General features: G+C 29.5%; 1 protein-coding gene across 5 annotated transcripts; it reads left to right on the plus strand.

Annotated features, from left to right (window-relative positions):
* Nucleotides 1-4,402: 4,402 nt before the first annotated feature.
* LOC114406730 (guanylate kinase 1-like) lies at nt 4,403-9,436 on the plus strand. 5 transcript variants are annotated; one of them, XR_003665496.1, is made up of 11 exons: nt 4,403-5,190; nt 5,309-5,416; nt 5,548-5,621; nt 5,696-5,822; nt 5,973-6,335; nt 6,500-6,621; nt 6,706-6,841; nt 6,931-6,976; nt 7,071-7,173; nt 7,270-7,991; nt 8,608-9,436. XR_003665496.1 is itself a non-coding variant. In XM_028369515.1 (11 exons), the coding sequence occupies exons 2-11, from the start codon at nt 5,188-5,190 to the stop codon at nt 7,385-7,387; spliced, it is 1,200 nt and encodes a 399-aa protein (XP_028225316.1). In that variant the 5' UTR covers nt 4,403-4,608; nt 5,149-5,187; the 3' UTR covers nt 7,388-8,160. The 5 variants fall into 5 exon arrangements, 2 of the variants coding, with proteins under 2 accessions (XP_028225316.1, XP_028225317.1); XR_003665498.1 differs by having other exon boundaries at nt 7,270-7,444; XR_003665497.1 differs by lacking the exon at nt 8,608-9,436 and having other exon boundaries at nt 7,270-7,444; nt 7,869-8,160.
* Nucleotides 9,437-18,414: the final 8,978 nt, after the last annotated feature.

Genomic DNA, 18,414 nt, shown 5'->3' on the forward strand with positions numbered 1-18,414 from the left:
CACGTAATGCCAAAGATGCTACCAAGCGATCTTGATTTTTTTTTTTCCCTACCAGTGCTCGATGTTGAAGAAAATGTTCAGAACTTTGAAGGCAAAACAGTTAGGAGCCAAAAAAAAAAAAAAAAAGCCAAGCTTATATATGTTTGTATATGTAAAAACCAAATTCAAAACAAGCTGCCCGTAAATATTAAAGAGTAAGTCATCTTAAATTTTGAAACCGGATTGTAAAGTGCTCTCCCACGAAGCTCTAGTTTAATAGTAAATAAATGAGTATCAATAAATTCTTGCTTCAAATAATTTTAAATTTAATTTTCTTAAATAAAATTTCAAATTTAAGTCTTCTGAATGAAAAAAATATCTAACAAAAATCAATTACTAATGAAATGGATAAATATTTCATATCAATATCATGATATAAAGAATGAGTTGGATAACTTTACTGAAATTCAACTTTGAATCTGCTACTATTTATGGAATAAATTATATGATTAGGTTATGGTTTTGTATTCTTGGCTACTTGCCTTTGGGGCTAAATATTCCCATATTCAAAATAATATTCTTAGTTATATTTCCATCCCTGTAAAGTTAAGACGAGTTAGGCTGTTAGCACAAAATCTAACCTGCGTATAATACAAGGCACTATAAGTCTGGAGTTAGGGAAATGTTTACAATAACCGTAACATCACTAACATAAGACATTAATTGGATGGTTATATAATGAAACTAGGTGTACGGGATGTGCCTTGCACAGTTTTTTTTTTTTTTTTTTTTTAAAGTGAACAAGAAGAAAAAAGAAAAAAAAAAGTGAAAAAAATAATGATGTTGCAACTTTCACCAGTTGACACCTGACAAACTGTTAGACAGTTTATATATATTGATAATACTAATAATATAATTTTTAATTGAATTTTGTTAAATATCATAAAAATTTATTTGAGTCACTGAATTATAGCTTTTTTTAAAAAAAAAAATAGTCAATGAGTCAATTAAAAAGATTATAGTAAAGAGTGTGTTTACACTTACACCTACACCTCTATATAATATAGCCTCTGTGTCTTTTCTTTTAACCACTAATTTTAAATTTCTATGGTGAAATATCCCCAGTCTCACTCGATCTCAACGTTAAGTATTTATCTTGTCTAAGTAAAAACATAAACTAAATTACTCTAAAATATCCAGACGTACACATATAAAATGGCATGGACATTTTTTGAATAACAAGATGCAAGGAAATAATGGTGGAATATAACTGTGATTTTTGTTTTTGCGGAAAGAGAAGAATCCTTGTACAGATTTGAAAGACCAATGAGTTTTGGTTGCTTTCTGTGTGCGTCAACATATATTTAAAAGGTCCAAGAATTTGGTCACACTCTCACACTACTACTGAGAATTTGTTCAGCTGACTGAGTCTGCCGACTTAATTACCTACCACAGTTGAAGAAGAAATTGATTTGTTCTCTTCCAGACAAATAAAACATGCTTAGTTAATTAAAACTTTAAGGTTGGGTGGTGACCCACCAGAGGACACACATTACACATATAGTGCAAAACTCGGATATGATTAAAAAAATACCATTATAGGATTAGGATATGGTTATAATATAATGAATACAATTAATTAAATTAAGAGAAAATATGTAGTGTAAAATAGTTTTATGTGTTATCAAATCACAAATTATAATTATAATGTATGATCAGTTTTATGATTTTCATTATAATGATTATCGTAAAAGTGATATTAATTATGATTTTTTATTGCTTGATACAGATATATAGTACAAAAATTTATACCGACAATGCATCATGAGTATTAAACTCTTAAATTAGTATAATTAGAAAATCTCTAAAACATCATTTATATTTTAAGGAATCGGATAAGGAGAAAATCCCTCTTAAGAAAGTGAACTAACGTTTGAGTATTTGTTGCGACGTGTTTGGAATAATATTTTTTCTATTTTAAGTATTTTATAAAGAAATATACCTTTGAGAAAGAAAGAAAAAAACTGAGTATCAACAATTGTAAACACATAATAGAATGCTAAAATTTATCCAGTTATCATAGCTTTCGATTTTATTGCATAGAAGTCTTAAAAAATTATAAAGACTCTAACTAAAAGTATTTAAAGTATTTATATATTCAACATAAATAGGTGTTCAATACGATTACGATCAGCGACATGACATTCCATTAAATGTATATGCTATTTATGTCACTAATGTATCCACTTTTATTAAAAAAGAATCCGGCTACAAATAAATTATTTTAGGAGATGAGTGTTAATTGTTAAAGGCTAGAAATGCATGGAAGACCTGTAAATTCAGTTTAAAAATTATTACGATAACTCAGCCTAAACCTTTGACTAATTACATTCAATGATAATAATAATAGCAGTCAAACAATATCGAATTTAATTATTATTTACATTAAATATATTAAAGGTGCGTAACGTCAAATTTGCCAATATAGATTATGATTCAACCTTTATAAATTTGTTATTAACTTATTATCAGTCTAATAAAGTAAAATAAAATGTCATTGACTGCATAACATGCCATTTAAAAAGTCAAAACAACTCTATCCACTATAACTATCAGAGTAAGAGACTATTTGGTTAAAATAAGAGAAAGAAAGAGGATTTTAATGGTGGTGGGACAAGGAAAGGATTTTAATTAGATATTATGTTTGGCTAAATGAATACTAGGGGATATAACGATTTTCTTATTTGGTTAATAAGGAGATTGATCAGATTTTAAAAATTTATTTAGAAATATAAATTCTAGCGATAGGTTTTGGTTTATTGTTTATCGTAATTCCATAATATTAAACCAACCTATATTTTTAACTTAATCTTAACCTAATTTCTAAATTAGGTTTACTAAGGGATTAGAGATCTAATGTAAAAATTAAATCTCAATTGCTCAAGAAATTAAGATTTAAAATTTTTTATAAGGATTATGTGATGGAGTAGAAATGTGATCTAAAATCTTGAATATATTTATAGAAATCTCAATAAAATTTGATCTCCAGAATATTTTTTCTATTGGTTAAAACAAAGTTTACATTAAAATATAAAGTATATAGATAAAAAAGAAACAAGAATTTATTAATTTTCATCTTTAGCTCTAAGTTAAATTTTATTATTTTTAAAAAGAATTTATCAATAATTAAAAGCAATCGTATTTAATTTAAATTGTTTATTCTAAATCTAAAATAATATATATATATATATATATATATATATATATATATATATATATATATTTATGAATTTATAATTATAAAATAATCTTCATATTGAAAAAATATTTATTATTAACCGCATCAAGCCTCTTCAGAAAATCTAAGAGTGATACTACTCAACGTCTCAACTCTGCAAAAATCTCAAAATCCATATGTTTATACGTACAAGCTGTAAATTGCAATGTTATCAAAATCTGAATCTCTCTGCTAATAAGTAAACGGGCATTCCGTGCTTATGTCTTAAATGTCTTTTTTTAGTTAGATATAGATGTAATAACTGGTCATATTAAAAAATTATCAAACAATAATTACTTATACTCGAAATGTAATAATTTCTTTTATTACTAGTTATAGATTTACACAGTGATGATCAAGTTTTTAAATGGTCCATTTCATACGCAGTCTCGTGTAAGAAGTTAATAGCTTAAATAAAATCATGTACCCTCATAAGTTTAGTTTGTTTTGAATTAAAATTGTAAAAATTAATTTTAGCAATTTACATGTAAGTTTAAAAATGTCACAAATTTTTTACTGATGCTAATATTAGTGACAAAAGTTATATTTTTGTTACAATATTTTTTTCACTAATAAACTATTTTCTTGTAATATCAAATATATGATTTAATTTTCAATTCACTGTTTTTTAATTTATTTTTTTGTAGTTTTTATTCAATTAAATTAATCAATTTATGAGCATCATTACTAATTATGGTTCTCGTATCACACACGTCGTGCCCTTTACCATTTGAATATACTGGAAATTTCTACTTCTAATACAAAAGGAAAATTAGGAACCAGCATATGATAATAATTAATTTATAATTGTAAAAAATATCTAAAAATCTCACGCTCAAATGTACAAGAATTTTTTCCCAAGACTTTTTTTACTTTTATTAATATAAAGATTAGTAACTAGAAATATTTGTGAGGTATTTTAGGAAGAATAGGATACCTCTTTTTCTCTTATTATTTTTTCTGTCGACAGAAGGTTGCCTGAAAAAAATATTTACATTTTAATTAAATTAAAAGAGAAAATAAATGAAAATTTCAAAAATGAATAAAGAAAACAAAAAAGAAGAAGGTTCTCATGAGCACCGCAGAAGAAAACGAAAAACAGGTCCGTCCTGCTTGCTTGGCTAATAATCGAAAGCCGCCCCTTTTTGCTTTTCCGCCTACAAATATGAGAAAACCTTCCTCACAGTTTCTTCCAACTTCATCTTCCTCTTCTCTCATTTTTTACATCACCCTTCCTTTGTTTCCATCATTTCGTGATAACAACAACACCCTCTCGCCTCCAACACACACCTCTTTTTTTTCTTTTTCTTTTAAGGTTGTTAACTGCTTCCCTTTTCCGAGGTTTATTTAAGGTTGTCGGTCTCGACCTGTTCCAGATTTCGGATTTTGTCGCATTGCGATCTGGTTTTTGTTCTGTTTGATCCACTTCTTCGGCTTTGCTTCATCTCCTTCTCTGGGTCTTCTAAATTTTTGTTTTTTTATTTGTTTGAATTTTCAAGTTCGGTTTTTTAAACCTGCTGGAAATTCTGAACGGTTTTTGCTTTTAAAAAATATTAAATTTTTTTGTGGTCCAAATTTTCATGGTCAGGGATCAGGAAGAGATAAATTAAAAACAAACAAAAAAAAACAAAAAAACTAGGAGTGGTGAATTCCCGTCATGTTTTTCTTTGGGTCCTGTTTTTCTGGAAGTTGATGAAATCGGGGCTTGTCTCTATTTAAATTTCATTGGGATATTTTGCTGTTGTTTTTTTTTATCTTCCAACCTGTAATGTGTTCTAATTTCAATGGAGCTTCTGCACTCTATTTTCTTTACATGGAAGTTTGCATATATTGTTAGATCCCTTGGGAATTTACATGATATTCATCTCTATTTATGTTTTTTTTTGGTTCAGGGTTTAGCTTAAACCAGGATTTTGGGCACCGATTTCTCTATGGTAAGCATCTCTTTTCCCTGCTAATGGTTACAAAATGCAAATTGATTATGATGATCAAATGTTTGTCAAAGTGGTTTTGCTTTAATTTGTCTAATTTCTCTTTGGTTGTGATCACTAGGGAGAAGCACCAGCATTGCTTGTTGATGACGTGCAGGATGGGGCTCTGAATGGCCTTGAATTGAAAAACGTAACTTGCAAAACAACTGCTACAGTTGGCGATAAGGCGGTGAGTTTATGCAATATGCTACGAATATGAATATGAATATGAAGATAATCTCTGCGTATGTTCATAATTAGATTAGTGCCTAGTCAAATCTTCTGCCTAAAGCAAAAACTGGGCCTCCATTTTTTTGACAGTATGTCATTGGTGGAGCTGATGATGGAACTTTGTCCATTGAAGTTCAAATTTTTGACCGTAGTCTTGGAGAATGGTCAGTTTAAGGTTTCTCCGCTTCATAGCTGCTTCTCTCAGGCTTTTGTTGCTGATATCTATTTAAAATTGCAGGGTTCGTCCCACTGTGCGGGGCACCAAACCTGTGTCGTGCAATGGCCTCTCAGCTGTGCCTTTGGAAGACCGAATACTGATTCTTAAGAAGGGTTCTAAGCCAGATGATCAAATATGGTTCCTGGAGGTTGGTGTTTCACAGACACAATCCTTAGTCTATTCATATATGATAACGAAGGACTATTAATGCATGGAAACTCCGTAGTCTGTAACAATTTAGATTTCTAATAATTGTCTAATAGATGCTTAATGTCTCATTTTCTCATTATTGGCACAGATTGACACCCAATATGTTAGGCAGCAGCAAAAAATTTTGGGGTCTGAGGTGGTTGCATGGAGTAAAGGTGTGATAGGCAATGCTGAGAAGCCTGTTGTTATTAGTGGTCCTTCTGGAGTAGGCAAAGGAACACTGATATCAATGCTTATGAAGGAATTTCCATCCATGTTTGGTTTTTCTGTGAGCCACACCACCCGTGCTCCAAGAGGTATGGAGAAAGACGGGGTCCATTACCATTTTACTGAGAAGAGTATAATGGAGAAAGAAATCAAAGAGGGAAAGTTTCTTGAGTTTGCTTCCGTCCATGGTAATCTGTATGGAACAAGTGTTGAGGCTGTCGAACTGGTAGCAGATGCAGGGAAAGTAAGTTGCTTCTGCTGCTTAACTCTTATTATAAGTCATTTTATTGGAAGCTTTGTTATTATGAGTGTAATATTATTTCAACATTGTAAGATTGCCGTCCTACAGATATTATTTTAACTTCTCTTATCTGAGATAATGATTTTTTGTTTTTTTAATTGTTTCAGAGATGTATTCTTGATATTGACGTTCAAGGTGCAAGATCTGTGAGGGCCAGTTCTCTTGAAGCCATATTCATCTTTATCTGTCCTCCATCAATGGAGGAGCTGGAGAAGCGCCTTCGTGACCGGTGAGTTGTTGCTACTTAGTGGTGCTTTTTTAATTCTCAATCAGACCATGATTTTTTGTGCTAAACTGGTTGCTTTGAAATCAGAGGGACAGAGACCGAGGAACAGATCCTTAAGCGACTACGTAATGCTGAGGCTGAGATTGAGCAAGGGAAATCTTCTCAAGTATTTGATTTCATCCTATACAATGAAAAACTTGAGGAGTGTTATGAGAGACTTAAGGTAAGTGTTTCTGAAGCAAAGACCTCCAGAGTCTTTGAGATGTTTTTTTTACCATTAATCATCCTGATATTAAGTATCCATTGGTGCAGAAACTATTGGGACTTGACGGTTTCATCACTGCTCCACCTAAATCCGGTAAGAATTTTCCTAGTAAAACTTGATATGTAGTTTTACAACAATTTTAAAACCATGAAGATAAATTGATGTGTTTAATCTGTCAATCCAACAGGACCTATAGAGATTGATTTACCAATGGACCATTCAGTGTCCAAAATTGATAACAAAATCATCATAAACTGCATCTCCTCAGGAGAAAAGGAATCCAAGAATTTGTAAGCCTTCTGAACTCATTAGTCGTTACTTATTTAGCACAATAGCACCAAAGGGTATATTGTGTATCATACTGACTTTGTATTTGTCTTTGGCAGGATCATTTTGGATGTTTCCTCACTAAAAGGGGGTGTACCTGGACGGACAAGAGGCCTAAATTTCCAAGCCATTGGCTCGTTCTCAAATGGCTTGAATGGGATAGATCAACTTAGCTAACATTCAATGAACTTGGCCAACTAACTTGGTATTGAAGAAATGGGACACATTGATAAGGCATTGGATTCACGTCTTAAACATTTTTTGTAGGTTTAATTATACAATTGGTTCCTTAATTATAATTAAAAGTTCAATTTGGTGTCTCAATTATTAAAAAATTTAATATGGTCCCTCAATTACTAAAAAGTTAGGTTCTCTAATTATTTGAAAACACTATAATCATACCCTTTTTGTCAGTTACACTAGTTTGATTGATGTGTTTGTAAACTAACAGCAAGGTTACAATTATAGTGTTTTTAAAAAATTAAAAGTCTTGATTGAACTTTTTAATAATTAAGGGACCTAATTGAACTTTTAATTCTAATTAAAGGATCAATTGTATAATTATTATTTTTTTTTACCCTCGTGGCGTTCTTTGATTGTTATGACTATTGAATTGACTTGAGAGTTGGCAATCGCTCCATTATTATTCCCTACACAGGCAATGAGATTATGTTATTGTGTGCAAAGGAAGGCAAACTATGGTGTACGTTTCTCTATTCCCCCACCCTAAGATCTGTTGTATGAAGGGGGCCTACAAAATGAATACTTCAAATTCAAAGATGTATGTCAGATATTAGGTGTTAGAGTAGGCATGGCTATTCGTTGATTCAAGCCATACGTTTTACACATTAAATTTGTTGGATACATGCTTTATGTGATGACCATGTTCATAAGATTCTAACAGCTATATGGCGTTAGTTGTGCTAACAACAACTTTTTATTTTTGGCAACTACATATTCACTATGGAGGCTTTGCCCCATTTAACTCACCATTAGTGTTACATCCTCCAAACTCCAAAGGGCTCAGGAGTAGGAAGTGCTTAGCCCCACATATGGCTGTGACACGAATCAATTCATATCCCTGAGCATTGAGACCAACCATTAGGTGGTCCAGAACCTATTTTAAAGTTTCTGATTGCTTAAGGGTCTTGGCAGAACAAAACTGATAGAGTTACTATGATAAATTGGACGCAGCATCAAATAATTAAGAATAATGATGATAAAAAATTACTAAATACTTAATGTGGATTGAACTCTCAAAAGAAAATTTTGTATAAAATAGTTAAGGTAAATGTTAATCAGTGTCTGCTGTCCATGACTTTTTTATGTTTTTTTTTTAGTTCTTTAACTAATGTTTTAAGACACTGGTTAATAAGATCCAATACTTGATTATGCAGGAAGGATGATGTTTTTGAGCCATAACATTATACCGAAGTGTCATTCCTAATGAAGAAGGATCAAATAAAACTTAGTCGTACGCCACAGAGATAGGATGTTGTGATGTAGCCAATTTATGGAATCGTATGATGTCTACCATTTAAAAGGAAAAGAAAAAAACGTTTTCTTCATGTGTCTAGTAGCCTAAAGGTTTGGCTGGCTGTGTAGATATTTCGGAATAAGTGGACAAGGGATGCAAATTATACTTTCAGAAATTCTTTCGAAATATGTAGTTTTGAAGTTTCAACACATGATTAGAGCATGACAAAACCCAAACCAAACTATGCTATGAATATATTAGATCAAGCCATGTCTTCCAGGATTTTCAAAGTCTACTAGAACTACTTCAGGTCAAAGACAAGCGACAGGTTGGCCTAAAGCAAAGGTGGAAGAGATGTAGAAAGTTTGTGTTTTGATTACCATCCATATAGCTTGGATGCACGTCAGTGAAGCAACCAACTATTAATTATTTGGGGTCCATTTTGACTTGATAATTCCTAGAAGTGGAGTAGGGATGGTAATTCAAATACAGTATGTATTTGGTACTCTACTTGATGGGATAATTACAAGACTCGATTTGGGTTAAGAAGTACCTAAATGCAACTATGGAGTAAACTTTTACCTATGTCACTATGTGAATTTTTCCAATATTAGACTTCATGAGAGCTTTGGGTGGCCCTCCACCTAATTTGAGAACAACCCTTCTGGATTTTTCAATATTTAGACTCATGATGGAGTGAGCCTTTGTTATTTGTTTCATAACAATAATATCATTATGTTTATACTTTATAGTCATTTCTTTTTCTACCACAACATTTTACTTTTCCATATAAAGCATTTCACTTTTTACATTTTTGGAGAAAACCAAATCAAGATGTTTAAGAGTGTTGTTTCTCTCTTTAAAACCTAATTGAATGTCAATCCATGATTTTGGCTATGTTGAGGTGTATTGAAAAGTTAGATAAGAGAAAAACAAACAACCTTAGAGTGTTTGCTTGTTAGTTGAAACACGTTCTAATGCATATTCACTCCAATTCATTTCATGTTATTTAACAATGTTCTCGTGAATGTTAAAACTTAAAACAAATATTCTAAATTAAACTATACATTTTTTATGCTCTAATGTTTATTCCTATTTTGCACTTTATTTTTTTCTTTACTTTATACTTATTCATTTTTTAAATTTCCCTCTTATTTTTCATTTTTCTATTCTATGAAATGTGAAAAAACTATTTTTTTTTTTCATTTTACAACTTGAAAGAAGAGAACAATTGGCAAAGGCCGTTAATGCAGTTTTCAGTTGAGAGGACTGTGATTTGTGAACCCACCCACAACGTACAAGGAAAAGTGGTGTCACATCGACAAGTTTGGCTAAGAACTCTATAAATGGATTGAGATACCGACATAACACACAAGGGTGCTTGTGTCTTGCCGAGGTGATGTGTCGCTTAAGGAAGAAGGGTTGGGTTGGGTTAGCAAATCCTCTCACAGGTCGATTAGCCAATCATGTAGGTGGAGCAAATTAAGGAGCATTGCATTTTGATATTAAAAAAAAAACTTAAATATATTTTTGCCCTCCAATTGTAAGGGTCTTTCTGTTTAATTTAGTTTCTAAATTAAAAGTAGGTTTTTTAGTCTCTAAATTCATAAAATATTATTTTAGTCATTTTTCATATATGTGATTAGTGTGTGAAATTAAGAATATTGTATTTGTAATCTGTGAAGATTTTTGATTGTCAAAATCAAATTTTAATGGTAAAAAATCATCACCAATTATGAATTCAATATTCCTTGAGATAAAGATTAAATTAAATATTTTGAGGGAATAAAAAGACAAGCTTTAATTTGAGAAACTAAAAAAAATCCCAAGAAACTAAAATATATTTAAGAAAAAAATATGGCATTGCATTCCAACTTCTTGTTGTAGTATTTTCAAGGTCATTATTTTTCCACATATTATGATGATTATAATATACATAGTTTTATTTTAGGGTGGGGTACTTACTTGTGTGGCCTTGAAAGTTTCAACGAAGGTGGAAAGGTTGGAATGAATGAGGAAGGTTCCTAGGGTAGAACTAGAAGACACCAACAACAAACATCACCCCACAGTTGGGTGGTGGTGCAACTTGCCATTTCTCAACCAAACTTTTTGCCTGTGGGGACCTTGAAAGAGCTTCACGGGATCAAGTTGGGCACACACGCCACAATTGTCCTTTTCCCCTCTATGCTGGGTGGTGGGTTACTTCTAAAAGAGGATCCTTCACAACAGCAAAACAAAACAATTCATGTGAATGTAACTATGGATAAAAATAAATTAATTGTTTTACTTGTTTTGGAGTTGAAATCTCTCTCTTTATTTTATTCTATGCCTTTTACTATCTTGTGTTTCGTTTACTACATGATAGGAATATGTCAGTCAAAATTCAAAAACATTCACATCATGATAGGAATCTCTCCTTTTAAACTAGATAATAAAATGCATATAATAAAAATTATTAACATTGAAGTATGAAAATTAATTGTTAAAATTAAAAAGTTTAATTTCAATGAAATTTTAGATTTTTAAGTTGTGAAATTTTTTAATATTAGAAAATAATTTTTTGATATAAAATAGAGAATTTAAATTAATTCAACTGTACTTTGTATTAATATTTCATTGACTATCTTCATGTGTAATTTGTTGGTGGCAATTGCTTCCTTCACTTTTTTAAGCTTTTGAAACACCTATTCTGGAACGTAATTTTTTACATTCCGAAGTAGGTGCAGGAAGCAATTAGGGAGTAACAGGAAGTAATTGCCTTTGATGGTTTCACTTTTATTTTTGCTAGCCTAATTCGTGTAGTTAGAGAGATCTCCAGAATGTCCTGCCCAACCCGTTTCATGTGAATCCTGTTCTAGTCCATGTTCACTTCTACTCCTTGGTCCGACCCATTCATGTGTTCTTGGGCCCGACTGTCGTAAAATTTCCAAAACGTTTAATTTTTATTTTTATGACACTCCCAGAATATTATTTAAACCCCCAATTTTGGTAAAAGACAAATATACCCCCACCACTTTACTTTTGAATTTATTTTGGTAGGGAAAATAGAGGGGAGGGGAAGAGAAGTAGTCTAGGCCTCATTAAGGTCTCACAATTTATATTCTACTTTAATTTAAATATTATTCTTTTATTTTCATTCTCTCTACCAAATGATAGTAATATTTTCTCTTTTTCTCACACATGCATACACACTCATAAATGAGGAGGGAACAAGTTATCATAAAAAGAAATTAAGTTACTATAGAAGTAATTCTAAGTAATATTACTCTTTTCAATAATTCTTGTACAAATTAAATTTTATTAATCTAACTATTGAAAATTTTATATTAGCCCATGTCAAATTTTAGACAAATCAATCATTTGTAGTAATATAATCTTATATTCAATATTTGTTTATATTTTTAAAAAGTATATTATATACTAAATTGAATTTATTTAATGAAGTATCATATAGTTTTAATTTTTTAAAAAAAAATCTGAAGACTTGATTTACTTAATTAACAAGATCTTTTAATATTAACAGCTAAATTAATAATTTTTTTTGGATCATCTTAATATTAGTGTTGAATATCTACCAACTTTATTACTAATCACTTTTAATGAAATCTCGTATATTAATTTCTTATCTCATATTAGAAGGATAGCATTCCGGTCATCAACTCATCATATAATAAACCCAAAACTAGCATCATTGAATCACTATATCACTTTTTTATAACATATTCCATCACGAAGCAATCCATCTTTGGATTCTCATTTTGCTGCTGTACTTTTACTTCCATTTTCTATTCTTTTTTTAGCACTGTCAAAGCTAAGGATGGCAATGATAATGATAGGCAACATTTTAATTTACCGCTCATGTTTAATCTTTCTAATAGATATGCAACTTTAATCATATAAAGTAGACTGGACGCTTCTGAGTACAAGCAGTGCACAAAGGATATGGACAGAATTAGACTTCCCATAAGAAAGATTATAGCTGCATTATGTGTGGAGTGCATTTCATCAGCATCATAGAGATGACAAAAAGAAACATGAAAAGAGAGATTTAAGGACCAGATGAAGCAATATTCAAAATCAAAAGCATTCACATCCACATTCAAAAGTTACTTTTTTTCTCCCTCTTTTTTTTATACATATTGTGTGGAGATGGCACTAGGAAAAGAAAAGTAACATTAAACAAGTTTAATAACTTCAAAAAGATCATATGTATCAACACATGCTCAAGTACACAGTATTATTTAAACAACTTGAATTTTATAATACAAATTATATTGATGTAACCGGAGATATAAAATGGATTAAATAATCAAGAAAAAAAAAGATTACGAGTTTAAATTTTCTTTGTTAACAAAACTAACATTCTAACAACTAATATTTGTTGATAAAAAAAATATTGACGTAGTCGAACACAATCAAATTCTTCTGCAGGTAATACATATAATTTCCAGAATGACGTCAAAGTTATATGATACAAATTGAAACTACATGCCCTTCTAGAAGTCCATATAACCTGTGAAGGGTAGAGACATTAGATAAACCTTCATGGTTTAGAAATTTACATTAATTGCAGCACACACTAGCCAAATCAAAACCAAAACCAAAACCAGAAAAAAAAAACATTATAAGAATATAAAAAGTCATGCCTAACAATGTACGTAAGTGCACACTACAAAATAGTCATAAACTCTGTCTCTTCCAAGGATCAGCAATTTAGAGAGTCACCTACTGAACTTCATACTTTCTTGGAACTAAACTTGAAGCATCAAGCTGAAACATTTTTGAGTGATGATGAGAAGAAGAACAACTCTATATCTGGTGAAGCGAAAAATGCTATTGGGGATTTTTTTGATGAGTAATTGGGCATTACCCTTCTCTTCTTAGGAGCTGGTGGACATGTTAGCACCTCTGGTATTCTGAACCTTTTAGCCTTTGGTGTAGCACAACCACTTGAACAAACATCTTCTTCATTGATACTATCTTCCTCAACATTCCCAATACCTCGTTCTTGGGAGCTTGAGGAATTAGTAGCATGCTCGCATGGTCTTGTCATTGATCTTTGCTGCTTTGTTTCCTCAAGCTTTTGCCACTTGATTCGAGTTCTTGAAGTAGAGGTTGACGCCATCTTAAAGGGGTCCACGCTAAATTTAAACATTTGCACAAAAGTTAGTGGAAAAGTTGAGCTTGCATATCTAAAGTAGACACACGGAATAAGACCCTTAACATTTTTCGGTTCATGCTAAAACTAAAACCCAGTGTTGTTGAAAGAGAATGAGACAAACCATAGAGTGATCACTCAGCAGCACATATAGATTCTTGTTATGAGAAGCATATGAAGGAATTTTTAAAGCATAGAACTATTTGAGAGGTTGAAAAGTTCCTTGCCCTGCCATAATATATAATATGAAATCCTAAACTACTACCACTAAGAAATTAATCAACTTAATTTTATTGCAAATGTTCTAACAAATCCTGATAAGGGCATCTCAAGTACGGTGCTCATACGAATTGTTTTACTTTAAACAATATTGTTTAATTTTTATTTATTGAAGCAGATGACATGGATTTACTTGAATAAGCAACCGCTTAATAAGACTATTTCATAAATAACATATTTCTCTTTTTTTGACAGGAATAAATAATATATTTTTAAAACATTATAAGATTCATAAAATTAATTTAAACACTTACGTTAATAATTTTAATATTAAAGTAATTTTTTTTATAAAATACTTATATTTATTTGAAATCATAAATAACTCGTTTAATCCTACATACTATTGAGACGAAAAACTCTAAAGGCTCATCTGATTCCACGCTATGGACTGGAGTCCCACCTTTTTGCTCAAGGTTATATAAGGTATATATAACCCCCATTTAATAGTACATTATTTATAGGAGTAATTAAGTTAACGAGAGCGTGTTAATAAATGATTAGTACTTAATTAAATGGTACAACTTTTAATGGAAAGGTACAATGCAAGCAAAAGTTGGAGGTGCCGCAGACTAGGAAAGATAAAGCTTTTAAAAAATCTTTTCTCTCTTTATTTTTTTTAAACAACTGAGCCTTTTTCAAGTAGAGGATTAAAGAGAAACCTTGGAATAAACTTTAAATTTGCCTTTTAAAAATGGGTTTAAGTAAAGAAGTTTACGCTGTTAGAAATCATTTTAGATATGAGATTGAAAGTAATTATTATAAAAATCAATAATTTTATTCTATAAAATAATTCATAATTAAATTACATAAAAAAATATATTGTTATCAACATGTTCTAATTAAATTTTTCGTAAGTATGGTAATCAATGAACTAGTTTTTGTAAAATTATATACTAACTTTTAACTTAAAATTAAAAAATTATCATCTTTCACTTTCTCTCCAAAGCTTCGCTATCAGACATACAAATATAACTTTGTTTTGATAATCCCGTGACAATCCTTTATTGAATTGGTGTACATTATGATTACACAAGAATCTGTGGAGTTGTAAGAAGGTATGGTGTAATAATCAATTGCTTCATTTTTTTTTTCTCTTCCGTTTATTCTATCAATAGGATCATTAATCCATTTGAGACTTTGTGGCACCCTTCACCTATCTTTGTGGGTTCAAAGTGGAGACTTTTTTTTTCGTCTTCTATTTACACAGAACTATCTAAAATTGTATGCTTATAACCACGCGCCAATGGTGACAAACTTAGAGAAAGTCGCTATATGCTCTTCGGAACAATGCTCTTTACTAAAGATAAAAAAATGCTCATTGCACTCCTTGATGTTCTTAGAGTCATCATAAACTTTTGTAGTTTTCGAAGTTCGTAAACAGAAAAACAAAACCTATCGCCACCTCTATTCTTCCATTCACAAAACCATTTTTGGTCCTATTATAATGGGCTCAATAATTCTCGTGCTATTCGTACTCTTTTTTTTCTTACAAAAATAATTTCCGTAATGTTTTTTTAGGAAGAATTTAACCTTTTTTATAACAACAAAAAATTTAACTTTGTACTATTAATCAGACTAGATTTTGCACCGTGCGTTGTAGGGGATTATCAATTTAAGATTTTTTATTTGGACATTGTATTTTATGTAATGTGTTGTATTTTTATCTTCATAGTCTCATAAAAAATATAATTTTACTATAGTAATTTAGATATTAATGTAACATCATGTAAAATGTTAATCTCTAAGAATTAAATAAAAAATTTCTACTTGTTTTTATAAATAAATAAATTCATCCTTATGCATTATATTTTATATATAATTTTAATTTTAATATATTCACATATACATATAAATGTATAAAAGAAAATTAAAATTTATTTAGGTAAGCGAGAATATAATAAACAAAAAAATGAATAATTGATTTCTTAAAAATCAATTTTAGTCAGTAATTTTGTTTGAAGAAAATAATAATGATTATGTTGATATTTGATTTTTTATGTAATTAAATATGTATTAATTATGTAAAAGAAATATTAAATTTGATTTGAAAAATAAATTTAGTAAAAAAAATCATCCCTGTGGATTCATTGTAACTTTGATTGGACCAAAAGCCTTAGAAAAAGTTTATAACTATGAATTTAGTGTATTTTTTTACTTATTTTTATTTTTAAAAAAATTTCCAGATGTATTACATTTGATATGGTAAGTTAAGTTTAAGTTTCTCTTGATATCTTTCTTTAAAATATTCATTTCCATCTATTATATATTTTCATACTTTATATGTTCATAAAATAACACATTCAATGAAATATTTAAATCAGGAAAGAGATAGCTATAAAAAATTTATTTAAATTAAAATTATAATTATAACATAATAATTTACATATTGATGTGACTTTAGCTAAATTGTTCATCCCATGAATTAAGTGAAATTTTTACTTGCATTTATAAGAAGAAAAAAAATATCCATCCCTTGTGTTAACTATCTAAAATAACATTTAACTTTGATTGCACAAAAAATTTTAGTTAAAAAGTTAATCCCTGTGAGTTTAGTGTATATTTTTCAACTTCAAATTGACAAAAAAAAAAGTAGTTAAAAGTCTTTAAAAACTTACAGAATCATGTATAACTATAAGATAACGAGTTTTATTTTTACTTGAATCAATCTAAATTTTCATTTCAAATTATTTTTTTCCTAAAAAAATACAACCAAACCTCGTGATTTAATGTTAGGTTATAAAACTTGGCCACTTCCAACATACCACCCAAAAATATTTCTATAGCACTTGGATCTTTAGATTAATGGACATAGAAAATATTATCTTGGGTCAATAAGTTTTGCACTACCATCAACCAAATATTCCCTCCAAAATAAATAAAAAGTACTACCAAGTTTGACATTGTCTTGCAAATATAGCTGACAATTAGTATTGTAATAACATTCACAGTATCATGCAAGAAAATGTTATGAAAAAAGAATTAAACTGTCTATTATAAACGAAATTAATATCTCAAAAGCATTCATAAAGCTATTAAAAAACATAGATGAATTTTTCATGACTGACATTGGATAATAACTTCACCAAAGTTATGTAAAAAATCTTCATATCAAACCAATTGTCTATAATATAGCGCATTACAACATGTTTTGTCTCTAAGGAATAAAATTGATCTATTTTCATACCACCACATCTGAAATGGGGTTTTCCATGATTATGTAGTGGAGAAACATACAAATTAACAACATTTCCATTGCAATCTAGGTTGCAGGCAGTCCCCAGTAAGAAAAAAAAGGTAGTTGGAATTTTCATTTTGTCCTATCAATTCCAAAATTAAGAATGAAAATTTGAGTAAAAATATATTAAATTCAAGGTAATTACAGTTGTAATAAAATTATAAATATATCATTTTAGGAGTTAATTTTATTGTAAAACTCTTAAACCAATTCGTGAATTTTTGTTTCCAAGAATACGCCATCCTAGAAAAATATTAAAAACACAGAGTTGATGATAAATACAAATAAACTATAAAAAATACAAAAAAAATATTAAAAAAACACTGCATACCATGTAGTAGAAAAAACTATCGCTAAATCGCTGAATTATAAAAATAATAAAAAAGGTAAAGATTAAGTAAATCATCTTCTACCATCTTATTTATATGAGGAAAATAGTTGCGACTCTAAGAAATTAATTTAATTATGGCCATTAAATTTTTCATCAGTTATGAAAACATGATTAATAAAAATTAAATGATTAAATTTTATTAGATATTATGTAATCCAAACTTGTTTGAAATTTGTGTTTTATGGTAATTTACGTTACATAACAATGATCACGAGTTTAATACATTTTCAAATAATAGCAACCTATGATTTTTGAGAGAGAAAGTAACGTATGATTATAAGAAATTGATTAATATTCACCCTTGATATTATAAATCATTGTATTTGATTCCTACCTATATAAAAAATGCTACTATATTAAAATTTATTTGGAAATTATCTTTAACCAATCAATGCTTTTAAATAATTGTATTAATTATATGTAACCATAAAACTAAAAAACCAATTAATTATATGTTTAAATTTCAATTATAAACATTGTCAATCAACATTATGTGTCATTTTGCTTTTTCATCCAGCAATTTCTAATTCCTAATCAATTAAATTTTAAAACATATTAAATTATATAGCATAACGTATCTCATGCAGATTTCATAACTTTTATAGAGATTAAAATATTATTCATTGTATTATTAATTATTTTTTAAAATATATTGGAATTTAAT

Source organism: Glycine soja, chromosome 3, assembly GCF_004193775.1.
Source record: "Glycine soja cultivar W05 chromosome 3, ASM419377v2, whole genome shotgun sequence".
NCBI classification, from domain to species: Eukaryota; Viridiplantae; Streptophyta; class Magnoliopsida; order Fabales; family Fabaceae; genus Glycine; species Glycine soja.